Source organism: Miscanthus floridulus, chromosome 6, assembly GCF_019320115.1.
Source record: "Miscanthus floridulus cultivar M001 chromosome 6, ASM1932011v1, whole genome shotgun sequence".
Classification (NCBI taxonomy): Eukaryota; Viridiplantae; Streptophyta; class Magnoliopsida; order Poales; family Poaceae; genus Miscanthus; species Miscanthus floridulus.
Genome location: NC_089585.1, coordinates 121,539,249 through 121,566,175, shown reverse-complemented (window position 1 = coordinate 121,566,175; position 26,927 = coordinate 121,539,249). Strand labels below are relative to the sequence as shown.

The following is a 26,927-nucleotide window of genomic DNA, read 5'->3' as shown; positions in this document are numbered from 1 at the left end:
GCCCCTAGGGTGTCTCTGGACATCGATCATGGTATGGGCTCTAGGATTTGCCATATCGGGTGAACATAGCACGGCTCCTCACATGCCACTAGGCATCGAGAAGTATCTTGCAGGTATCGGCGTCATCCTTCCTAAAGAAGATAGCTCGACCTCCTGTGCACATTCGACATCCTACAGCGACATCGACAGTATTGGGGGGCTTCAACCATTATCTAGTTTTCATCACCATAGGCAGCAAGACTTAGAAATATCTGTACTCTGCCCCTCTCACCTGTAAAGCCATCCCCTTCATCTATAAAAGGGGATGCGCTCCCTCCCCAGAAGGGGAGATTGACTTCTTCAAGCTCAGACTCACAAGATCGACTTCTTCAAGCTCAGACTCACTAGATTGACACCAACCCCTTACAACCGCAGCACCATCGAGTTCTGACCATAACCCTTCCGGTTGGAGCCTTTCGAACCTCTTGTATACCCCCTCCATTCTCCTTCTCATTTGTAACCCCACTATAGAATTCGAGCACTTGGGCTCAGGAATAAAGTTACCAATCGACCCTGACTGGACGTAGGGCACGTTGCCTAAACTAGTATAAATCCTGTGTCATTGAGTGCTAGGCCACCTCCGATCACAACGTACAACAAAACTACAAATATTTACTAGTTGGTCACTTTCTTCACCAACACCTATGACGTGCCATGCATGGTGGCATGGTAGCTGGCTGACGTGGCGATAACCGGAATCATGGCCGTTGATGTGGTAGGGCCTACCGCGCCACGGCGCATGGCGCGGTGGTACCTGGATAGTTTTTACCACCTCCACCATGCCTCATGCTTGGAACTGGGCCACTCGCATCGGCCATGCGCCCATCCACCTATTGCGGCCACTACCGAGGCCTATGTCACCAATGAACTTCGCACCAATGACCACCCCATCATTCCATGGCATCGAACTCTACGCTGACATCGAGCTCTGTGTTGACAAGCCTTTTGCAACCGGATGTTTCACGCGTTTTAGATGTATGTTTCATGTGTTTTTCGTTTCAACGGCCGCCCATATTAACCACCGTAATGACTGGTCTTCGGTTCCCCTTACACACCTCTCACATTAATTATAGGTGAATCAATCGATCACAAGCACTTGTGGACTCATGGTATTACTCCTTAACAACTCATAGGATATATACGCATGCACTCATCGTGGAAGTACATCATATGCTTTTGACTTCTGGCCTCCTCCTCCCTGTCTATCTTTTTAGCTCCATAGAATAGATAGAAATGCGACTATAAAGCTGCGATCCTAGATTCCTGGTGGATGATCTTCAGGTTGTGGGGATATATAATCTGTTCGTCAATTGTTATTCGGTGCTCATCTGTTGTGTAGTATCTTAGGACGCCAGGAAAGCTAATCATGACGATAGTGCTACCGCGACGCATAGAAACAAATCTGAAGCAAATAAATGAAGTTCGTGCGCAAGTTCACAAGCTACCACATAACATTTTCATTGGTTTGACATAAGTTCGACATAGCATAACCAACTTAGCCTGCAAGTTTTGGACACCAATAATAGTTTGACCTAACAAACTAAGACCCAGGAGTGTAAGGATCTCTCGGACGCCTCTGTCTCTTCAGATTTGTTGGCAACACATTGGGAGTGTAGCCAACGTCGGTATGGTCGTGTCGACGGTGCGTATGACTCGTACCCTGCAAGTATATAATACACATGATTACTTATAATTCTTTATGATCGTTAGTTTATGGAGCATACGTATTTAAATAAACTACATTTATTAGTACCTGTGAGGCTCCTTAGGTACCAAGCGGGGCACCACCTAGCTAAGACATGCTGATCTCGTCCTACGCCCAATTGTTCCACTAGTCGTGCTGTCTGTGGAAGCCTGGGGGGTCGTCGTCGTCCTCGTCGTCCTTGGTTGCAGGGTCCTTCCCAGCGCTATGATGTGGTGGTGTACGCACCGTGGAAGTAGCATCTGTCATCTGCTGAGAAGAGTCGGCTAGTGTCCTCAAAGAGGTTGAAGACGTGCCATCCGACCGCGTTGGGTGTGGCGGTTCCTCATAAGGAGTGTCTATGCAGCTCAGCTTCTGAGCTAGCTTCCTGCAGCTCTTCTTCACCTTTTGCATAAATAGATGTTAAAGTTAGTGCATTTCCCAAACGCATATACACTGAACAAATATTTTTGGAATGGACAAGTTTATGTTTACCTCCACAAAAGCCGTAAGAATGCCTGGCCTCTACCCTCTAGACTCGTGAAGCCGAAACGCTGCTTCGTTGGACAGCCTTGACAATTGTGTCACCTAGGTACAGAAACACGGTTGGACAGTTTTAGTACACATACTTAATACCAAAAGGATAACAACTTGTACTATTCAAGTATCTTACCACATATCTTTGAAGTGGGGCTCTATGTAGCTGTGTGTCCTCCCTAGTGGTAACGTCGTGCACATCTTCGATGACATCTTCCTCTGAGTCCTCGTCAATCGTCTCCTCAGTGTACGAGGGCTTGATATGTGTTCTCATAGACCTATGAAGACACCGCAGGTACTCATCGAAGGTGTGCTGGTCATGTGGAGGATCCGCATGGGCCAGATGTCGTACCCTGTTCTGCCACAAATAGATGTGTGCGCTGTGTGTCATGCGCCAATCCTTGGTCTTGTACCTCTTTCTGTGGTCATACTTGCAACAAAACGATGTTAGTTGTACCACACACAACTCTGAATTATAGCTTTGTTATTAATCGATAACACACTCGTGCAATGCTTGGTTGGTGGAGTAAAGCGATGGTGGACAGCCTATCATTCTTTCAAACTATCTATAGACCCTGATGAGCAAGTGAATCTCGATCATATAGAAGAAAATAAGAGGGACGTCACAGCGATACTCGTCTGACTCGTCCCTAGTGACAGGACTGAGATAGTACTAGAGCTCCGGAGCATCCCAAGGACACCAATGCATCTAAAATTTCATAATTGAGTTAGGTTATGATATAGTGTACATCGAATGAGACACATGTATGATAGTAAAGAGAACGTAACCTGGTGCTGTGTTAGGACATCGAGACCATCCGTGTACTCCCTATACTTGTGCCTCGCATTCCCTCTAACTAACTCTGCTTCCGTCCAGATATACAGAGCTGTATGGAGTGTATCCTGCCCGTTCTATCGCTGCATTGAACACGATGATGAATTATCCATTAATAATCTCATCATATGTAACTGCCTCGAAGAATATAGTGAACCAAAGTACTTATCGGTAAACCATTATTAAGGGGCCTCTCAATGGGCCATCGTTCCCAACACCAAACCTAGAGTAGGTAGGAGCAACCCCAAGGTTCGCATATCTTGAGGTGCGATGGCAGGCAACGCATAACTGTCGATACGTCCATGTCAGGACTGTGCTGCCCCAGTTGTACGCCGCTATGTTCTCCCACGGCTGACGTAGTATGTCAAGGAAGATCCAACTGATGGTGTTGCCCGAGGCGTCTGGGAAGAGGAAAGCACCAAGAAAGTGCTAGAGCCACACTCGAGCGAACCTATCGATCAGAGCCTCCTCAGCCTGTGGGTCCAAGTAATCAAAGCGCTTTGTGATCTAGGAGGATGAAACACCGGAACTTTTCCTGAATTTGAGCAAATAAAATGAGACCCGATGGCTGCAGGAAAGCAATGCAAGTATTAAATAGGCTTGAATTACTCACTTATTTTTCTTGGAAGCCTCGTCGTCCGGTGGAAGAAAGCCAGTAAACTGAGCCACCAGCTTACTCCAGTGATCGTTGTTAACTATCCCTGTCACTGGAAGTCCCCCCAACCGAAGGCCTAAAATAGCCTTCACGTCCTGCATGGTCAAGGTCATCTCACCACAAGGTAGGTGAAATGTGTGGGTCTCAGGCCTCCACCTGTTATAAGAATAGAACGACTGTTAGTTGCCTCAAGTTTGTTACAAGAAAGTTTATGTATAAAGAATGCACCCGCACCTATCTACAGCTGCAGTAAGTAGTGCTAGGTCAAGGGGCGGAAGACCGTGATGTGCGTGCGTAAGTTTATGGCGCGTAACGCTCGTCCCACTGGTGCGCCCTGATGTGCGTGCGAGGCCTCAAAGGAGGCAAGGCGACCTCTGCGTCGTTGTCACTCAAGATGTGTGCTCGGTGCTGGTCGTCGTTCTCCACCTCAAGAATGGGGTACAACGAGTGCTGCGTGGGAGGCATCGTGTTATAAATTAATAAACAAAGCGTTAGAGTATTCAAATTAACAAAATTCAAATTAACATTATGTAGCATTACAAAATTTGAACTACTTGTTATGCAATATGAAAGCACATGTATATATTCAAAGTAAAATTAACAGACATATCACGTACTAGTAACATAAACAACTTCATTAGGAATATAAGCATTAGACGAAACTTTATTAAATCATCAAAATCGACGTATCACGCACTAGTAAGTACCGACATTTATAAACTAGTATCTATACCCAAAATTCCTAACTAAATAACTAACTATAAACTAAATAATAAATACCTAATCAATCCCTAAACCCAAAATCCTAACCTCAAACCTAAAAACTACCTACGTAAATCACAAACAAATTCACTAACCTAACTATCCTAAGGCCCGTTCGCTGGTCTGAAACTTGGCTGAAAATACTGTTCCGGCTGGTTTGTTGTGAGAGAAAAACACTGTTTAGCTGGTTCGGTAAACAATAGCTCGTGAGGGGGTCTAGCTGGCTGGCTGAACCAGTCAGACCAGCGAACACCACCTAAATCACTAACTATCATAAAACCCTAACTATCCTATATTACTAATTATCCTAAATCACTAATTATCCTAAAACAACAATAATAATAAAAACATGAAATCGAGAGGGAGGTACCTTAGGAGCGGACGGCCTTGACGTGCCGACGTTCGTGACGCGGACGGCGCGGGCGCTGGCGGCGGGCGGGGGCTCGCTCGCGATATTTATTCGGCTCTGCCGCGCCACGGATCAGGGCGCGGCAGTGCCGCGCCAAGATCGGTGGCGTGGCAGGCCCTGCCCCATTAGCGGTCAGCGATTTCGGTCGCCGCCACGTCAGCCCTTTGCCGCGCCATCATGTATGGTACGGCACAGACATTTGCCCGCGCCAGAACAATAGGCACGGCCAAAAGTGTTAGTTTTTTTTAAAAAAATCCGACCATATTAAATTTAAAATTAGTTTTCAAAAAATATTAAAATTAAAAAAAATTTGCAAATGGCCAGGCCGAACAGGCTAACCTGCTTATTATTCCTGCCTTCCTGCATGCCACCGGGCAATAGGAGCGCTGCATAGCCAACTGCTAGGGGAGTTCCCAAAATTTTGCCAAATTTTTCAAGATTTTTCGTTACATCGAATCTTTGGACGCATGCCTGAAGTATTAAATATAAATAAAAAATAAAACTAATTACACAGTTTAGACGAAATCTACGAGACGAATCTTTTAAGCTTAATTAGACTATAATTGAACACTAATTGTCAAATAACAACTTAAACCGCTACAGTGTATTTTGTCAAAATTTTTTTGGCATCTAAACAAGGGTCTTTTCAAGGCAAGTCGTCTGGGGGTTGCAGTGCAGGTTGCTGCTTTGGTAGCGCCTCTTGTCTAGTTCTCTTCATCTCTCCGGCGTTGCGCTCGTCATGGCGTCGCTGCGGGGGGCGAAGCGGAGGAAGCGCAAGCCCGAGAGGGCCTTGCCGGCGAAGGCGCCGCCGGTGCCGCTGCCCCTCGACGGCGACTGGTGGGACGCCTTCTCCCGCAGGCTTGCAGCAGGTATACATACATACATCCTCCTGTCTCCACCATCTCCCACTGCATGCTGTCCGCCTGGCCTGTCCCTAGCCACGCCCGCTTCTCGTGTCCTGCGTCGCTGCAACCTCGCCGCCGCGGCCCCCGGTAATGCGTGCTAACCCTCCCGCGTTTAGGACTGTTCGTGTGGTGGATTCGGCGCTGCCAGATCAGGAGGACGGTCCAGAATTTGCACTGCTTGTTTGGCGCGTGCGTCCGTCGTGTCGCTTAATCTGCTCTCGCGGTGCTCCTTAACCGGGTGCTTAGCGTAATTAATCTCCTGTTGCTCGCGGTTATCGGAGCCTGTGGGCATCAGACTTGCGAGGTGTACGGAGGCAAGCAACCACCGGGTGGTGCATTCCAGACTGAGGCATACGGGAAATTGGTGAGGTGTGTTGCTTGGAGGGTCTGGACACCGACAGCTTTGTTGTTGTGAATGCCATTGGTGTGATGGTGCCAATGTAGCAACGTGTGTTTGAGAGCATAATTAGTTTTGCCATTTGAGGGTTTGTTGCCTCGTCGTGTCCAATCCAGATCTGCGAAAACTGGGTGCAGTGGCATTTAGGTATGTTAGTATAACAGGTGGTGTTGATTCCGCTCATTGTGCCAGCCTAATCCAAAATCTTTTGCTTGACTGTTGATGTCAGTGTGTCCCGAGAATTTATTTCTTTTTCTTTTGTCTTGATTAACTGAGTTGTTCCCAGTGAGGGACGAAGTGAAATGTTCCTGAAGAAATTACACTAGTTCTTCTTCAGGTCAGCGAAGGATGATAGAAACTTGTTTGGTGGATAATAGTTGGTTGTTAGTTATCACTGACATTTATATTAACCAGATTGCTTTCCCCAATCCTACAGTGGATTTTTGTTTGGGTGCAGTATATTCCAGCTTATCAGGTTGTATTCCAGCTTATCAGCTTATCAGTTTGAATCGCCATGTTCTCTTGGCTTATAAGCCGTACTTTTTCAGCTAACGAACAGTATTTTTCTCTCACAACAAATCAGCCAACTGTACTTTCAGCCATGGCTTATCAGCCAAGCGAACAGGGCATTAAGTAATGATAACTGCTAGTTAATTTTGGAAGATGCCTGTGTCAGTGTTGCCTCTTAAAACATTATTACACGAGTTGAGTGATGCATTACTAGTTTAATGACCTTACAGAAATCGCTGGAGGAACTTAATTTTGTAGTCTTAGTTGTAAAGTTGATCTTAAATTTGGTGTGATGGATCATCCTAGCATTGTTTAGATTCATCACACATTCTTCATAATATGTGCATGAGGATAGACTGCCATACCAGTTAGTCAGTGTCTGTAGGCTTGTAGCCTCCAAGAAGATGTTTTGCCTAAAGTCCTAAACACATACTGTAGAGATGACCATAGTAATTCAGGAAGCTGTAATTTGGTCAAGAATTTACTATAAGAGTCAGGAACAGATGGTGATCTTGCTTGGTCTCAGTTGTGCAGTTAACCGTAGATTTGATATGAAGGATCATCTTTGCAATATTTTGATTCATTGGACTATCTCCATTTGTCAATAGTAATTTAGCAAGCTGTATTGTGGTCAGACCTACTGCAAAATCCTTAATTATGCTATGGGTTTTAGACTTTCTCTTGTGCTAGGAGTGTTCTCTTTGAATCACGTCCTATCATTAAAGAATAGTTGAATCACCCGGGAGCATCTGTCCTGACAATAAGCTGAATGGTGATATTATCAGAGTTTGAAGTCACTGCTAAAAAGATACAGATGAGTTACCTGTTCCAACTCTGATGCAGACCGAGGGATGAAGTATGATTTAATCAGATGGTCGCATGAAGGGGTTAAATCATCATGGTTTACATATCTATTTATAACTGCAGTGTGTTTTCAATTGAAACTTTTCTCTGGAACCGTGAATTAAGTATCTTGTGCAATCATATGTACAACTTATTTCTGTTGTCATACAAACAACTTAACTTCTTCTAATAACAATGACAAATCATTCATATCCACACATTATAATACCTTCTGACTTGTCTATTAGCTGCTGGGCTTTTGGGCACTATCGCTGATGCAGTGCTTTGTCTTGATTTCCTGCTGTTTCTTAAAGCATGATTATTTTATATTTTAACTCTGTAAAATCTCACACATGTTCCTCTTTTGCTCAAAACTATGCAGAACATAAACTTAAATCCTCCAGATTCTAACCCTTCGTGTCTTACATACGGTAGCTTGTACAATAACTTTAAACTGTGATTCAGATAAGGATATCTCTATTTACAGGACAACCTTCCAAAGAACTCCAAAACTTCGAGACTGCCTTAAAGATGTCAAGGAAGACTTTTGACTACCTTTGTTCTCTGATTAAAGGGGACTGCACGAGAAAGACACAAACTTACAGAAATTTCAGGTTTGGGGACAAGGTGATTCTAGGTGTGGAGGATCAAGTCGCCATTGCTCTGCTAAGACTGACCACTGGTGAGTCACTTCTGGGCATAGGAACACGCTTTGGGATGAACCACTCAGCCATCTCAAACATCACTTGGAAGTTCATTGAGTGTTTGGAGGAGCGCGCCGCTAGTCATCTGAAGTGGCCTGACCCTGAGGAGATGGCAGCCATCAAAGTGAAATTTGAGAAGATCCAGGGTCTCCCGAACTGCTGTGGCGCTATAGACACAACACACGTCCTCATGTGCTCTTCAGCTCAGCCCAACAGCAATGTCTGGCTAGACGGTGAGAACAGGAACAGCATGGTCCTGCAGGCCATTGTCGACCCTGACATGCGGTTCAGAGATGTCGTCAGTGGCTGGCCTGGAATCTTAGATGACTTGTGCATCCTGCGCACCTCAGGCTTCTACAGGCTCTGCCAGAAAGGCTCAAGGCTGGCTGGGCAAATGGAGCTTCCTGGAGAATCAGCAGGGTCAATGGTCAGAGAATACATTGTTGGGGATCCCAGCTACCCTCTCCTTCCATGGCTGGTGACTCCATACCAAGAGCACGGTCTATCTTCAGAGAAAGTGGAATTCAACAAGTGTCACACCGCGACGAGAATGGTGGTGCAAGGTGCCCTGGCCAATCTGAAGGATCGGTGGCGGGTGCTCAAGGGAGAGCTGTGGAGGCCGGACAAGCATCGGCTGCCCAGGATCATCTACGCCTGCTGCTTGCTCACCAACATCATGATCGACCTTGAAGATGCCGTGAGGGATGGGATGCCGGCGTCCCACAACCACGATGACGGCTACAGGCAGCAGGTCAGCAATGTGGCAGACGACGGCGCCATCATTCAGAGAGACCTGCTCTGCCAGTATGTCAGTCGGTTCGGCAGCCAATTACCGGAATGATCACGACCATTCCTCTGCCTTTTTTCCCTTCCCCCTGACATGAATCCAAGGACATCAACAGCTTATACAATTGTTGTAACGTGAAATTTGTTTATTTTAGATATGATAATTTTACGCATTATAGTAGACTGAAATAGTGAAATTTGCAGACAATATAAGCTTGTGGAATCTTGCTTTAATATCTCAGCGTAGACATGTACCAAGCCAGGTACTCCGGCCTGAGGTTTCTGTCAATCTTAGATATTCTGGTTCCATCAAATTGTAACCGGCCGGCAAGATGCTGGACATCTTGTTTCCTCCTTTTATAGCAACAAGCAGTTGTGAAAGCAAACTCATGTTACTGAAAGAAGCCTGCAGGCCATTCCTGGGTACGTGCTGACGAAATTCCCAGTGGACAAATTACTGATGTTAACTAATCACATCACAGGCATCACAGATTGTGAATTTGATGTTGCTCACCCGACACAGAAACTGTTTCAGGGCATTGTTCGGTTGCAAGGGATTAATTCCCCAAGTGGAACCAAAGCCTCCAAAGCATGCAATCTTGTAGATTTCAGGCGGGATTGGTTCCACGACTCTAGAGAAGTGGCTTGATTCCAGGCGGGATTGGTTCCACGACTCTAGATAAGTGGCTTGATTCCAGGCGGCGGTGAGGGGTTTTCGCGGGGAACTGGAGAAGTGGTCACTGAACACGCCGGGAGAAGTGGGCTACCTGAACTCGCATTTTAGGGAGGAATGAGATTGAATCCAGGCCAGGGTTGGTCCAAAACCGAACAAGGCCTCAACCTGTCTGGTTTATTCTTGGCTTTCAGTAGTACACATCCTAGCCTGAAATAGAATGGGTTCATATGGATACGTTCTGAATAGTACAAGCGTGGAGCTGCCGATCTGGGCTGGAAAGGTATATATACGTATTACTATACTTGAACATTCGTATATAACGAAAAGTCAACGTGAATACATTTGAATATATCTTGCCTTGATTTGCTGGAAAAAGTAGGCTAGATGACTCGAGGATGGTTGTTTGCCTATCACCCTGTAAACTGAACATTTCAAAGAAATACTGCAGACATAACGCACAAGAGAAAAACAAAACGCTTCTGCTGCAATGGGTTACCCCTTGCACCGTGCCCAACTTTTTTTTTAAGCCCTTTTTTTTTGAAAATTTTTCACAAATATGCCTCTAGAGGTATGCTTTTAAAATATGGACCTTTAGCTTAACGTCATCGTTGGTGGCGCCGAGCTTACACGTCTCGGCGCCATAAATTCTGGCGCTTAGGTCTTGGGCTCGACGCAGACGTGGCGGTGACTTTGCAGACAGCTTGGCGCCGTAGATCCAAGCGCTGAGCTTGGCGCCATAGATCTTGGCACCGAGCTTGGCGTCAATATCTATGGCGCCGAGGTGGTGTTTTAACCCAACCCCCAACCTTCCTGCCTGAGCCTTCTTCCTCTTCTTTCTCCTCTCTCTCGGGTTTTTTTCTCTTCCCACTTCGCCCTACCTCACGAATCGGCATATTAAACCTTGGAAACTTTGATTTGCCGTAGATCTTAGAGAGCAAGGTATCCTCGCTCCCCTCCTAGTTTTTTTCGCATCAATTCGGTATATATTAGTCGGATTTTTCAACCTAAAAATTGTCATTACTTAGGGTTTCATGCAATTTTTAATATTTATATTATACAACCGTAGGATGCCAAGGCGTGGAAAAGCTAGCAAACCAAGGCAACCTCAGCGCATGTTGTTATGTTATAGGTTCATTGTTGTGCATTAAATGGGAAACCCTAGGTTTATGGTTTAATGTTAATTGCTTTCGGTTCTTAGAACGAAATTGGTTGAATTATAGTTATGGCCGGATGACCGAAAATATCTTCGACCCATTGCCTCTGTCTAGTGGTGTTCCAGTGCCCATGTGCTTGTGCGGCGATCCTTGTAAGATAGCCAAGTCCGATGAAGATGACACTTATAGGCAGAGATATTAGATGTGTTCCAATTTTGCGTTTGAGTCTACACTTCGTCAGCGCCGCATTAACAAGATGGTGATGAATTAATGTTTATGTCATATGACATCTTGCATGATTTTTTTGTTTTGTAACAATTGCATTTTTGCAGACCCCTCTACCGCTCTATGATTTTGAGCAGTGGATCGACACTGAGATCAAGCCTGAAGACAAGGAATGGATGCAGAACTGTTGCGGTGGGAGGCAAAAGACAAGAAGATGATGGAGAAGAGATGCGGAGAAGAGGCTGCAAAAAATGAGCACAAGGAAGAGGAGGAAAGGAGGCGTGTTGCTGCATACAGGGAGGAGAGGGAGAATAAGCTTGAGCGTGCACGCCGAGCGAAAGCAGCGATGGAGGAGAACCCCGATGTCCTGTGAAAGGAAAAGTGGCCTCGTTGCACTCAGTAGTCTCCATGACTTGCTAGTTCTATGGTTTATTCATGAACAATGTTGTCTACTGTCGGCACGTACTTCTAGTATTATTGTGTTGTTTAATGTGGCATAGTATTGGACTTTTCATTATGTAGTTGTTTTCATTATTTGTGGTCATGATATTCAGTATAATATTACGGATGTAGTGAAATGTGATCACGTGCTGCAAATAAAACCTAACGAAGTAGAGCATTATATAATTCAACACACAAAACACATGAAATGGCATGTGAGAACATGTACCGAACTAGGGTACAGAGTTCATTCGACTAAACCTAATATGTCTGAGGTAATTAAACCAAACAACAAACACATGGATGTGACATGTGAATAAGATAGGGTCGTCCTAGTAATGTGAACACATAGCAAATTATGTTGCACCTTCTCCATAGTAGGCTCCCATTGTTGTTGGTGGTGGTGGCAAGGGTGACAGCAGAGGCCCCTTGTTCTTGTGGCTAGGGCAGGTGCAATATGGATCATTGCAGAGTGTCTCCTGTGAATCGGCACTATTGTTGTTGTCGTCCTATTCGTCGTCCTTGTAACCGCTGCTAACTTACCTTTCTAGATCGAAGATACGGTCTTGCAGGTAGTAGATATACTCCACATACAGATAAATAGGTCGAGGATCGACCCACCTAGTGAACCCACAACTTTCTTTGGCCAAGAAAGACTGCAACAAGTATGTCATGTAAATTGTATAGAAGAGGAACATATTGAAGAAATAAATAGTAATAGCAATCACCCATGCTCACGAGCATTTGAAGAAACGATGACCTCCATCTATTCCCTCGGTGAACATCTGTACTAGGCAGTCCTCACCATGCATGCATTTTGGCCACTTTTCTTTCCGTTCATCGTATCCTCTCAGTGGTGCCTCTTTGGTGAAATCACTTTTGCTCTCAATTAGGAACCTCTCATAAAGAGCTTCCTCAAAGAAATCAGGACCAAGAGAACCCTCCCACACAATGATAGTTCATTTCTCCTTTCCTCTCCCTTTGGACGACCCTCTAGATATTGGTACTGCAACGAAAGAAAATACTAGTTGGGAAGTAAGTAGCAATGCATCCAGCATTGCGTATATATAGGCAGAGGCATGTTTAGTTGCTGTTTCAATGTGTTATAACTGGTCACAAGAAACCTAATTAGTTTCATTAAAGAGCCTATTTCAATGGACACTGAAAAGCCTAGATTCGTTTCCTAAAAAGTCTATTCGTCGTTGACATGATAAATCACTGAAAAACCTAGATGCTATAGGTGTACTATGTAAGTGAAGTGATAAATCTCTGTTGTCATCGTACTCCTCGTCCTTGTAACTGAAAAATCTATTTTTATTGTCTGAAAAATCTAGATTCGTTCACTGTTACTGAAAAGCCTAGATGCTATAGGTGTACTATATAAGTTAAGTGATAAATCGTTGCTGTCATCGTACTCCTCGTCCTTGTAACTGAAAAGTTTATTTTCATTATTTGAAAAGCCTAATTCGTTCACTATTACTGAAAAGCCTAGATTCATCTGCAAAGCGTCTGTACGATACGATTGGACTATACACGTTCTAATGAATTTACATTTAATCTGTGTACTACATTTGTGCCTTTTTAGCAGTGTAGTATAATTAATGATTCATGAAAATTTTTTGCAAGAGTTTTCCTTATTTTAGGAGCCTCCACAGTTACAAACAGAGATATCATTATATAATCCAAACATTTAATCGTCCAAAGAACACAATACAACCACATCGAACATCACAATCAACATAACATGTCCTGCATAGTCCGCACACCCAATTGGGATCATTCGCTTGAGGATGTTGGGAGAAAAACCTAGGTGCAGTACACCCTCAACTGCAATGCCATCATCATCATCTCCAAGGCAATGCAGCTCCTGCTGGGCCTTTGCAACCATCTCACTAAATGAAGGTCTATCATTGAATAGTACAGGCACGCTTTGTAAGTTAACAAACTCAACATATCCATAGCGATCGTTTTCAACAGTGCCTCCATGATATATGATCACTAGGTTGTCCATCTAGTTCAAACACGTAACGAAACATATGTCCTTTAGTCCAAATTAGACGACAGATAGTACCTAACAAGTACTTTCTAACTACAAACTAAGTAAATAAGATAATAACTATGTATATATATATACATTGTACTCACTAAATAGCTAGATCTTATTTAGTTAACTAAATATATAACTACCTATCTAAGTAGCTATCCAACTATATCTATGTACATATGTATCTATGTTTCTATCTATCTACATATCTATCTCACTAGACCACTGACTAAATCAACTACCTGAGTCATCACATTAATTAGTAAATAACAAATGTCAAAACTACTACACTATAATCAAAGCTAACTAAGTACGTACATTGCATATTTATAATTTTTACATGTCCGACGACGGAGTCGCGGACGTCGACGGAGTCACAGCGGACGCTGGGATTGATGGCCCTAGGATGGAGTCGCAGCGGACGCCGGACGTGGGTGAGGGCGACGAGCCGGGCCGACGGTGGCGCGGTCGGGCGCTGCAGGGGCCGGAGCCGACGGTGGCGCGCGGTCAGCGAGGGCGCGGGGCCGAGCGCGGTGGTCGGGGCAACGCGTGGCGGCGGACGCGACGGTGAGGCAGCGGCAGTGGACGCTCGAGAGAGAGAGGAACAGAGAAAGAGAGAAAGGAAGGGAGGGCCCATACGTAAGACAGGGCTTGGCGCCAAGATCCATGACGCCGACCTTGGCGCCAAGATCCACGGCGCCGAGCTGGCTGCCATGTCAGCATCTACGCCGTCAATATGGCCCCGACCTAGACGCCGGAATCTATAGCGCCGAGACGTATAAGCTCGGCGCCACCAACGATGACGCCGAGTTAAGGGTCTAGATTTTGAAATCATACCTCTAGGGGCATATTTGTGAAAATTTTTCAAAAAAAAGCTAAAAAATAAAAAATTCAAGCACCGTGCAAACATCTGACGATCATGAAAGGATAGTTTTTGCACTTATAGGTGTGATAATAATAATATGGCTCTCATTCAGACAGTAGAGGGCAAAAAACATTGTCAGTAGATGTCACCGTAGCTAGCACAGGTGCATGCTTGTTCTTCTCCCTTAAACAGTAGCGACGTGAATATGAAAAGGAGTGAAGCTAAACTCTGACAAAACTGAGAGCGCTATGTCATCTCTGACGCCAACCGCGCAGGTAATTGTAGACTGCAGGGTTAATTGTGACAGGTGCATGCATTGCCTCATTTGATATGACTCGGCGGCATGTAGTAGTAGAAAGTCGCTATCTTTCCGCAATTATCAGTCATCAACTCATCGTCTCTATGGTATACACATGCTGTTGACTGTCTTGTAACTCGCTGTCACTACAAAAACAGCTGGTGTGTAGAAGGCAAGTAGAGAAGTGAATATTCCCGTAGCGGTCGATCGAGCTGAGGCATTGTTGACCCGTGTGAAACGGTTTCTGTGAAGCAAGGGCTGCAGGGGCTGTTCCATTCCACATCACTTCTTCCCAAGTCAAAATCATCGCGGGACATGTGATGTGCTTTCCAACTGCGCTCTTGACTTCCATGCGCTAAGCTCCCTTGTTCTACTGAATCACTTTATAGGATCGGATCATCGGAACAGCAGGTCGCTGTCTCTGCCTGCAACATGTAATTATATTATTATTCTTTCCTTACTAATACTCCCTCTGTCCCATATTATTTGTCGTTTTCGGTTTTCGTGCCACAAGTTTGACTCGATTTGTAGAAAATACGTACAACATTTGTATCTCCAAATAAATTTATTAAAAAACTAGATTCAAAGGTCTTTCCAATGATACTAATTATGTACCATAAATATTAATATTTTTTAATATATATTTTATCAAAGTTGTTTCTCGGGAAGCGAAAGCGATAGATATTTTGGGACGGAGGGAGTAACTGCTAGCACTAGTACACAACTCCATCTTGGATTTGGAATGTAAACGGGGCCTTGTTTAGATCATCTCCAAATTCAAAGTTTTTTTACTCTCTCTTCATCACATCAATTTTTAGCCGTTTGCATGGAGCATTAAATGTAGGTAAAAAAAATAACTAATTGCACAGTTTAGTTCGAAATCACGAGATGAATCTTTTGAGCTTAGTTGGTCCACGATTAGACAATATTTACCAAATAAGACGAAAGTGCTACTATTCATCGGTTTGAAATTTTTTTGTAATCTAAACATGGCCCGGGTAGAAAGAAGAAAATGTGAATTTTCAACGGTTATTCGGTTGCGTCGTGCATCGTAATGATTGTGAATGAATTAGCAAGAGAGGTCGTCGTGTACTCGTGTGTCTCTACAGCAAGTATACGTGCTCCGCTTGGACGACCTACTTTTCCTTGAAATTTCGCGTGCGTGAATGGTTGTTCCGTCAGCTGGCAGTACAAGTGTCCAAGCGATGCAAGCAACCGGACATCTGTACCACTAACAATTCCACAGGCACCGAGTGCAGAAGTCGCGTACGGACCTGACTTTTTTTGCAGTAGTGATCGATCGACGATCGTGCACCCAGTGATTGCAGCTAGCTAGCGACGATAAGAAGTGATGCAGTCATGCATGAGCATGGCCCCATGACCTGGCCAAACGAATAAACTACTCGTCGGCGGGGTCTATGCGTCGGCGTCGTCATAGATTAATCCAACAAAGAGACCGAGCGCGAGAGAGTTGGATGATTCGTGCCGTGGCCTCCTTGCGTTGCTGAGCCTAGTCGTCATAGTAAGCCCGAGTCCGAGATCTGGTTCAGATTACGCACTCGTGATTTATTCGTGGTGTTTGTGTGGAAGATTAAGCAGGAATAGTGGTGGTTGGTGCAACTAGGACCCGTGCACGCCGGCTCCGCACGCAGTGCAGCATGAGTCTTGCAGGTTGTTCTGTTCTGTGCGCGCGCGCGCGCGTAAGTTCAGCTTTTGGGGCACCGGATTTCAACACATGCGTATTATATGATACTCATGCTGCGACCGACGACATGACACTGCCTGAATCATGCTTAATAGTACGACGAGGACCTATAGAGATCAACCTTTTTTTAATTTTCCTTTGATTTTGAGCGTCTTTCAAAACCAAACAACCACGAAAATATATACATGCACGTGTTTTTATCACGTGTTAGAAAAAAGTTTGGCCAGGTGTGTGATGGGTAGGAGGAATGGGGAAAATGCTGACAGGCGATGAACCTTTCCCTCCCTTTTGTATTAGCTGGGTTCCTCATTCTCAGTTTCTTCCAGTACAAAATTATTGGTCAAATCGTTGTTCGTACGTACGTTTTACCTCCAAGACGGCAAGATCAGTACTGCAATTCTACCTAACGATGCCGGTACCTGATGCATGCGTCGGTACCTCATCAGTAGTTCAGAATGCCACTGCAGGACCAAACTCGATCGCAATTCGCAGCTAGCTCAGCTCTCAGGTTCATTTTTCCGCGTGCTATCGACGTGGCCGGATTAGCTGGCCCGCATACAATAAGCGTCGACGACTGAAGTTAGGTGCATCACCTACTACTACTTGTCCGAATTTTTTATTTTTTAAGCCTCTTTTTTCAAAAGATTCTCACAAATAGACCCCTAGCATCGAGCTAACACGTCTCGACGCCAGCGTCTCTGACGTCGAGCTCCTGGGCTCGAAGTGGACGTGGCGCTGATTTGACAGGCATCTCGGCGCCGACGACTCTGGCGCCGAGTTTGGCACCGTCGACTCTGGCGCCGAGCTGCAGAGGCCAAAGGCAAGTGAGTGGACTGCCCTGCCAGGCCACCAGCGCCACCCTGCTGTGTTGTGCATAGCTTGGCAGCTTGAGTCCAGCGCTTCTCCTGGTTACACAAGCCAAAAGAGCTATCTACAGTAGGTAACTCAAGGATAAAAATCAATCATGGCGTGACAGCCAGCCTGTCGCAGCTAGATAGGCAGCCTACAACCTTTTCTGCGCTGGCCATGCCAGGTTGCCAGTCCAGCGCTTCTCTTGGTTACACAAGCCAAAAGCGTTACCTACAGGCTACATCTACGGAGCCTGCTTACCTACTGTAATTTCTGCTTACTTCTTGACTTAGCAAGTTCCTCTGTCAAAACTTTATACCAATCGCATCGAATATTTAGACACATGCATAGAGTATTAAATATAGACTAAAAATAATTAATTACATATATTACGACTACTTTGCGAGACGAATCTTTTAAGCATAACTAGTCCATGATTTGACAATAAAGTGCTACAGTAACACATGTGCTAATGACGGATTAATTGGGCTTAATAAATTTACCTCGCGGTTTACTGACGGATTCTGTAATTTGTTTTTATATTAGTATCTGAACACCCCATACGACACTCTATTTAACATTCAATGTGACACCCCAAAACTTTACATCCTAGATCTAAACACCACCTTACGTAATTTATAGTACCGCCAGTACATTATTGGCCATCTTTTTTGTTTTCCGTGAAGATTTGTTGACAACTAGTACTAAAGTAATATCATTATAAGAAGAGAGCAAAGGGGCGCAGAGAGCCTAAGAATCAAAATAAACCAAAATCACAATGCCTTACAAAAACTGAGCATAAGCCCTCCTCGACACTAAATTCTTCCGGACCTTTGGTATCAACCAATTCAGTGGTGGAACCAGCGATTTTGATTAAGAGGGGCGAACAAATATGATAACATCTTTAAGTGTGATAAAATATACACAAGTGTATATCTCAATAACTTTTAAAATATTTTTATACTTTTTATAACCAAAATCAAAATATACTAGTATATTTGTGAACCAATCGCCGGTGATCCGGGCGGCCGGTGGGATAGCGTACTAGTAGAGCCCTGCTCCAACCTCCCAGGTTCATAGTAGGCTTATAGCCGTAGCCTAGTTGCGTGCGCGGGGATTTAAATGCACGGGATTTGACCGCACGTCGCCGCAGGCTAGGCTGCCACAATATGTAATTAATTATTTTTAGTCTATATTTAATACTATATGCATGTGTCTAAATATTCGATGTGAAGTTTTGACGGAGAAACTATACAAGGGCTAAGTCAAGAAGTAAGCAGAAATTACAGTAGGATAAGCAGGATCTATAGGTGTAGCTCTTTTGGCTTGTGTAACCAGGAGAAGCGCTGGACTGAGAAGAGGCTGCAGGCTGCCTATCTAGCGGCGACAAGCTAGGCTGTCACGCCATGATTGATTTTTATCCTTAACCTGACTGGGCTCAAGCAGCCAAGCTACGCACAACACAGCAGGGTGGCGCTGGTGGCCTGGCAGGGCAGTCCACTCACTTGCCTTTGGCCTCTGCAGCTCGGCGCCAGAGTTGATGGCACCAAGCTCGGCGCCAGAGTCGTCGGCGCCGAGATGCCTGTCAAATCAGCGCCACGTCCGCTTCGAGCCCAGGAGCTCGGCGCCAGGGACGCTGGCGCCGAGACGATGCTGGCGCCGAGCTAAGGGTTTAAATTCTAAAATCTTTCTTCCCGATGTCTATTTGTAAGAATCTTAAAAAAAAACTAAAAAGTAAAAAATTCGGACTACTTGTCGATCGTCGCGAAAAGCCCCTAACGAGGTTTTTTTTAGGGAGATTTTACGACAGCTTTTAGAGGCACCTGGTGACTGTGGTAAAGCTAGAGCACGACGGCTAACACGTTGACATTTGACTCAGCTATACTAGTTTTTTTTTTAGTTGGTGCGAAAAAGATTACTTCACATTCGCGGAAGCAGCTAGCTGGTTGCTGCGGCAACTGCAAGGCTGCCTTTTTTCCCCTTTTCTTTTCTTTTTGACGAGTATAAGCAGCATAGTTTTTTTCGTTCAAAAAATATGGCCACGCACGTCGTTCATTTGTTCAAACAACTCCGACGATGGACTGCTTATAATTAATTAAAGCGTGATTGAACATGCATGGACTGGATCAAAATGAGAAAGGAGAGCGAGGGAAAATTGGCATGCAGTAGTACTTAAGGCCTCGTTCGGCTGGTACGGAGAAAGCACTATTTATAGAGAAATTTTACTGTTTGTAGATGGTTTCTCTCACAATTTACTCTAAATTTATTCAGATTTCTCTAAATTTCTCTGAACGAATGGGGCCTAAATTGGAGCGGTTCAAAGAAGGCAGAGCTTTATTAATCATTATTAAAACTTCTAGTAGGTCGTTCGCCCTCTGTTTTGAATGCGACACTGGTCCTGACAGGAATCAGTGCGCAGAATTGCAGTCATATAGTCACACACTGACGGCACTGTACGTTCTAGAGGATGGCGATTGTTCCGTGCGGCCAGTCGATCGACCCAATAAATGTTAAATGGAATTGACGCACTGTTTGTACCCCGATGGAGGGGTCACCAAGACACCAACCGGCCATCGACGACGGAGATGGAGGTGTCAAAGGCGTGCCCGCTCGAGAGCATCCGTCGCGGCAGAAGTAAAACATGGCGAACGGACGAACCAACGGACGGACGCCACCCGATCGCCGCGCAGCCTCTTTTGCTCTAGAAGAGCAAGCGTCAGTAGTCAGTACGAGCCGGGGTATAGCCACAGCGTGATCGACACACACATGTTGACTAGGACATCACGACTCACGAGGGGTGTCTGACGATAGTACCGCACAGTCACACACACACAGCTGTGGTCAAAGTACAGCGCTCGGAATAGTACACACATCCACGTCTAGAAACAGACCAAAACAGAGATCGGGTCGTCTCAGTCGAACCATCACCAGGTAATACGTGCTGGGCAGGCGAGTCGTGCCGCATTCATCCTGCGTAGTACGTGCAGGGCAGGCGGTCTGAAACGGACCCCGGCAGAGCTGGAACCCAGTTCCCCGACGCCGCCATCCGCTGCATATGCGCACAGCTGATGGCCTGATGCTATATATAGGAGCCCCTGCGTCCCCAATGCCTTACACACAATTGCCGCACGTTGCCCGGTCGCTTCTGCGTGGTTTTGGGGTAACCAGCTAGCTATCCAGCCGATGGCCAAGAGGGAAAGGGCGGCGTGGGAGGTGGAGACGGGCGCCGCGGACACGGCCCGCCTGCTGGTGCTCCTGGCGCAGGCGCAGGCGCAGCAGCAGCACGCCCACCACCACGGGGGCGGGGTGACGCCGTTCCCCGCGGGGCGCGCCGCGCACGGGCGCGTGTTCGAGTGCAAGACGTGCAGCCGGCAGTTCCCCACGTTCCAGGCGCTCGGGGGCCACCGCGCCAGCCACAAGCGCCCGAGGGTGCTCCAGCAGCAGCAGACAATCGTCGCCGATCACACGGGGCTCTGCCTCGGGCGCCAGCCGCTGCAGCTGCCGACGACGCCGCCGCCGCCGCAGCCGGCCAAGCCGAAGGTGCACGAGTGCCCCGTCTGCGGGCTGGAGTTCGCCATCGGCCAGGCGCTCGGCGGCCACATGCGCCGGCACCGCGCCGAGCCCGAGGCCGACGCCGACGCCGAGGCGCCCAGCAAGGTGATGCGCCCACCGCCCGACAAGGCCTGCGACGTCGCCGGTGGGATCTGCCTGGACCTCAACCTCACGCCGTCGGAGAACTGCGCCAAGTGCCGGAGCGTGGTGGTGCTAGGTGCCGCCGGGAAGGGTGTACATAAGACGCTCGCTTTGTTAGATTGCTCGCTGTAGTAGTTGAGCCTTCTTCATTCCGTTAGACTGCACATAGATGATAGATCTTGTTCTTTCGTATATGCATTTTCTGTTCACTAAGGCCTCGTTTGAAACGTATGTATTCATATCAATCTACCTATGTTGAAGTGAATTGGAGTGAAATTAAACTAAATTTCATTTCATTCCACTACAACACATATGAATTGAGGTGAATACACATACATCTAAACAAATCCTAAGCGGTGAGTATTTACCAACAAACTAGGAGTCCTGCACCACTTTGTACTCTTTTTATTTAGTTTAACATTTTGTACTCTTTGTGTTTATAAAGATGTTATTGGTCAAGCTTAATGTTTTCTTGATTACATCCTTTTTAACATGACTTCTTTTTTTTTGAACGAATGCTATATGTTGATGACCGCAATAGTGCCAAGCATGCAGGTTCAGTTGTAAGGTTGTCAGAACTTCCCAGTATTTCAATAGGTCATAGAATACACCAAAATAAACGCAAGAAAATGAATTAAAAAAAGCAGAATGAGTTAAATAAACGCAAGAAGATGAATAAACTAATGATCATGAATCCGTCCAGTTTAAAGTGCAAATAGCATGTGTTCATACCAGTTAGGGTTGATTTGGATTAACCCGTTCTCCATGAAGATTGAAGGGGAACTGATCTAATTTTTCTCCATAATAACCTCCAATTAATCAAAACTTAGCGTAGCCACTAAACCGATAGCTTTTCGCCTTTTGGACCCTTAGCTCTCCATGATCTAGGATCTACATGCTATTTTTTCAGATCCCTAGCTGAAACAAACAAAACCTTAATTCCTTTACAAATTCAACTTCAAACTCAAATAAATATTAGGGGTCGTTTGGATCCTTTCATTTCGAGGAATTGAAATCTACTTAATAAATTAGTCTATTTAGCTTAAAATTTGACATTTCACCATTTTCTAAAGTTCACGTATAAGACTATCTCAAATTTATAGGGTGGAAAATGTAAATTGATTCTATAGATTACTACTCTATGTTTCTACTTTGCAAATTATAACACGCTCTTCAACTCACTTCCCTATGGTAGAAATGCAACACATAAGTATCTCTCTCATATAACCAATAATAATAAACAAATATAATCCATATACAACCATACTAACTTAATTGGAAAAAGTCTACTTAACCCCCCACCTATCAACCATGGTCTACTTCACCCCCCAAACTATGAAACCGTCTATTTTACCCCCTGAACTTTTCAAAACTGTCTATTTTACCCCCTGGGCGGTTTTCGACGGTGGGTCGCTACAGTAACTATAATTTGCTACAGTAACAGTGGTTTCACCTTTTCTTTTATTTATTTATTTTCGCTGAATCTTTGAAAAACCATAGTAAATCATAGAAAACTCATAAAATAGAAAATCCAATTTTGTTGGACTCCACATGAATAGATCTACATAGTTAACATATAATGTGGTATGCTTTAGTACAAAGGTTTTGCTGTACCTTTAGATTAATTGGAAAATCCAATTTTGTCTGTAATTAATTGGAACAATTCATAGCTGCAGCTTCTGTGGTTCAATTATGGTGAAATTTTTATGGTAGGCTAATTATTGTATGCTTGAACTATAGTAAAAATTTCGTACTCATTGAACTATGTATAACTTAGTTATAGATAAATTCTAATTAATTACAGACAAAATTAGATTTTCCAATTAATCTAAAGGTACAGCAAAACCTTTGTACTAAAGCATACCACATTATATGTTAACTATGTAGATCTACTCATGTGGAGTCCAATAAAATTAGATTTTCTATTTTATGATTTTTCTATGTTTTACTATGATTTTTTAAAGATTCAGCGAAAATAAATAAAAAAGAAAAGGTGAAACCACCGTTACTGTAGCAAACCACCGTCGAAAACCGCCCGGGGGGTAAAATAGACGGTTTTGAAAAGTTCAGGGGGGGTAAAATAGACGGTTTTATAGTTTGGGGGTTAAGTAGACTTTTTCCTAACTTAATTAGTATGTGTCTAAATTATGATTATTAAAATGAATTGAATTCCAAAGATCCAAATGGAGCCTTAGCGATTTTTTTCACTTTACTCTTGATTTATAATATCAGGATTTTCAATTTCCCATGATTATTAAAAAAATGAACTTGAAATTTTACATCAACATGGAGAAAATGAGTAAATATGTTCCTCTTAGAAAGTTTCAGTTAGATTCGGTGCCAAAATCCAAGTTGTGTTGCAATCACTTGATGTGTTGCCCCGATGAAAATCCTCATCATTTAATTATCATTTATGTTTAATGAAGCAAAGAGCAAAAAAGAAAAGCAAGAAAACCATCATGTATACTACAGCATTGGGAAAGGGACTGTTATAAATTGAAAAAAAAAAAACTGTCAGTTGCTGCAATCATTCGACTACGAGCAATACGCAATGTCGTACAACTATCTTTTTTCAATAAATAAACAAGAACGAGTGAGGGTGCTTAACTACCAATTGCGATATCATCTTCAACAATCATGTGGTGCGGTCAAAGGTTTTAGATTGTCAATGATCCAAACAATTGGCATGCTCTAGTTAAAATAACCGGTCTTATAACATGTGCTGTCGAATTATTTTAAATATAACCTGTGGCATTCATATGTAATTAATCAGATCAACCATTCGACAAAGATTGATCTGCCTCAAAAAGTGTTTCTGCAATATCACAAGATTTTAAGATTTGTAGATCAATAAATGACTTATTATTTATATAACAGGCTTAGGGAAACGACTCGTTATGCACTAAAGAAATATGATGCTAATGTTGAATACAAAGTTGAGACAAGTGACAATGTAAAACAAGGTCTCATTGGAGGTAGAGTGTTTATTGTACTTCCCCCATTTTAAACTGTAAGGCATAGTTTTTGCTCGGCCTAGTGTCCAAAGTTATACTTCAACCTATATAATCCTCTTATACTATACAATGTTTCTAGGAACAAAATCATAACCATAAGATAATGCTTTGTAATACAAATCGAATACACTTTTATGTAACAAAGTTTACATCTTTGCAGGATAGTTGTTAGTTGAAATTACAATATTTGAATCTTAAATGCATGTGTGCCTTATAAAACCAAATGGTGGGAGTACCTCACATCAATTTAATGACCAAAGAGAGCTCGCATATAAGAATTGAACTTTAAATCATGTCCTGAAATTTTAAATACAGCGGCATATGATGCCAAGCCAATCCATCTGGTCTTTGCTGATGTCTTTCTCATTGATTATTCGATGTTCAGATGGTCTTGAACACCACACATGCACATATAGATACCAAGAAAGGGCCATACCTCTAGACAGTGTATGCTGCGTTGCATGAAGTGAACTACATTACCTGATTTATCTCTATACCTTTGAATTCTCACCATATTTGACTAGTACGGGATGAGATACTATCCTTGTCTACATGATTCGTTAATGCAATACACTGCTAAAAAAATATGAACAAACCATTTGATTACTACATCTGAAAATGGCTAGGTGGTCTCTAGACAAATGGCTGACACTACTAGAGAACAGACTAGAACGATGTTCCAATTTAGCATTAGCCTCGGTATTTTTTGCCCCTGGGACTAGAGAGGCCTTTAGTCCCGGTTGGTAATACCAACCCAGACTAAAGGTAGACCCTTTAGTCCCGGTTGGTAACACCAACCGGGACTAAAGGTCCCCCGATGGGTTAGTTCAAAAGGAAAGCATCACATCCATTGTTAGATGTGTTGTGTAGGTGGGGTGGTAAGCTACGCGCGAGGCAGTGCATGAGGTCTTGGGTTCGAATCTCACGGGGCGCAGCGGTGGGAGGCATTATTTTTTTTAAGCTGGGAGGATCTTTAGTCCCGGTTGTGGTAAACCGGGACTAAAGAACAACACCTTTAGTCTCGGATTGCTAGTCCCGGTTGAGAAACCGGGAGTAGAGCTAGTTCCCAACCGGGACTAGATCTCATTTCTGTAATAGTGTGACTCTATTAATCATTTACAAAGGCGGGCGTGATCTAAAGCTCTATGATATATTTTTTATTTGTGATCACATAGAGACTAAAATATTCAATATAAGATTCCTAAATGTTGATACAAAATGATAGCATTAGATCATCTCCAAGAGACTCTCCATATCCTTCCTAAATGACAGGAATAAAGATTTTGGTGAAAAACTACCCTCCAACAGCTCCTCTAAATGGTTATCTAAATATAGCCATCTTCTATTCTGGATTTTTCGCTAGCCAAAAATAGAAGACAACAATGACCCTCTAGAGTGCGCATGAGATTTAGAAGAACTATTAGAGAATGAAAAGATATAAAAAACGATTTCCATGTAAATGACTCTTCAAATGATGATTTAGAGAGTGAGGTTTAGAAAGGCTCTTTGGAGATGCTATTAGACGTCATCTGGGTGGGTTGTCGAAGTCAGGTGAGGCGGCATCAGGCGACGTGGTCGGTGTGGGTCCCGTCAGGCAGAGCCCAGGAGTTAGGTGGGGCACCATTAGGAGTCGGGGGTGAGGTGGTTGCGTCAGACGATGGGACACCGGAGTCAAAGGTGGGCCAAAACTTCTAGTTGTATGCGTAGGGCTGTTTGGTCTCCTCATATGCCTCGTAGGAGAAATAAGGAAGAAAAAAAAACCCCGAAAATCAAAAGAACTTGTAGGTCCAAAGTTATATTTCCACGTGTAAATTGAGTCTTAAAAGAAGTGAGACATGCGAAAATGTTAAATATCAAAATTTCTTGTAAAGAAGAAGCTTGTTCATCACTGACAAAAACAAAAGGCAACAGACAATCAATCGCAGCTTTGACATGCGTATCGTATGATAACTTTTGATAAGTTCATATACCTGCAAATCCACACAACAGCAAGCAAGCCATTGTGCCACACTATTCATAATCTGCTATAAATCTAGCAAATGGAACAAATAGTCCACTAACAGTAACAGCTCGCATAGTCCGCGGGAGCCAGCCGGCGGCGCAGCCATCGCGCTCGCAGCCGGCCACCTCGACTTTCCACAGATCCCAGCGACACGCAGGCGAAAAACAGGCAGAGAGAGAGAGTCACGAAGCCGTTGCGGCAATCGAAGACGCATCGGGCGGAAGCGCCAAATTTTTACTTGCCGATGAAGCGGGGTGGATTTGTTCGAAGGGAATCGTGGGAACGGGGAACCGAACAATCCATTCACAGGCACAGCGGGGTGGTTTTTTTGGTAATAAAACCAAAAAAAGAATGAATTACCTAACCTTGGTGCATGTCGACTTCACACCAACTCACATCGTCAACGCTCACCAACACCACTATGACGCGGCAGCAATGCATGCTTACGTTTTTCTCTACAATTAATAACCTAACCTTTTTGAAAAATATATATTTATATGGTTATTCGTTTTTATTTACTCTCTGTCCTAAAAATATAAGAATTCAGTTTTGTCATAAGTCTAAACATAATTTATAACTTTGACCAAGTTTATCGAAAATAAGAAAAATAAGTAGTACTACAAATTAGCTTAATTAGATACATTATGGAATATATATTTTATAATATACCTCATTAATGTGGTAAATGTTAATAGTATTTTCTATAAATTTGATCAAAGTTACTATATTTTGATTAATCATAAAATTGGATTCTTTATACTCCCTCCGTCTATAAAAAAATGCAACTACGATGTCCGTGTCTGTTAAAATAGCTTAAATTGACCAAGTTTACAATGAATATTATTTACGTTTATGTCTCAAATTAGTTTACTATGAAAGTATATTTCATATAAATCTA

At 43.8% G+C, this 26,927-nt stretch overlaps 2 protein-coding genes across 2 annotated transcripts; both read left to right on the top strand.

The window, feature by feature from the left end:
- The first annotated feature begins 5,591 nt into the window (after positions 1–5,591).
- Positions 5,592–9,442, top strand: LOC136459368 (protein ALP1-like). Its single transcript, XM_066459232.1, has 2 exons — positions 5,592–5,787; positions 8,061–9,442. Exons 1-2 carry the CDS (start codon positions 5,658–5,660, stop codon positions 9,116–9,118), a joined length of 1,188 nt encoding a protein of 395 aa, XP_066315329.1. The 5' UTR covers positions 5,592–5,657; the 3' UTR covers positions 9,119–9,442.
- Positions 9,443–20,453: 11,011 nt separating this feature from the next.
- On the top strand, positions 20,454–21,464 carry LOC136459367 (zinc finger protein ZAT12-like). Its single transcript, XM_066459231.1, has one exon. The coding sequence runs from the start codon at positions 20,504–20,506 to the stop codon at positions 21,143–21,145; it is 642 nt and encodes a 213-aa protein (XP_066315328.1). The 5' UTR covers positions 20,454–20,503; the 3' UTR covers positions 21,146–21,464.
- The last annotated feature ends 5,463 nt before the right edge of the window (positions 21,465–26,927 follow it).

Bases quoted from the DNA above. Each gene is read 5' to 3' on its own strand.
- LOC136459367 (XM_066459231.1), top strand. From the start codon at position 20,504: ATGGCCAAGAGGGAAAGGGCGGCGTGGGAGGTGGAGACGGGCGCCGCG.
- LOC136459368 (XM_066459232.1), top strand. From the start codon at position 5,658: ATGGCGTCGCTGCGGGGGGCGAAGCGGAGGAAGCGCAAGCCCGAGAGG. The intron at 5,788-8,060 runs GTATACATACAT...CTCTATTTACAG, and splicing joins CTCCCGCAGGCTTGCAGCAG to GACAACCTTCCAAAGAACTC.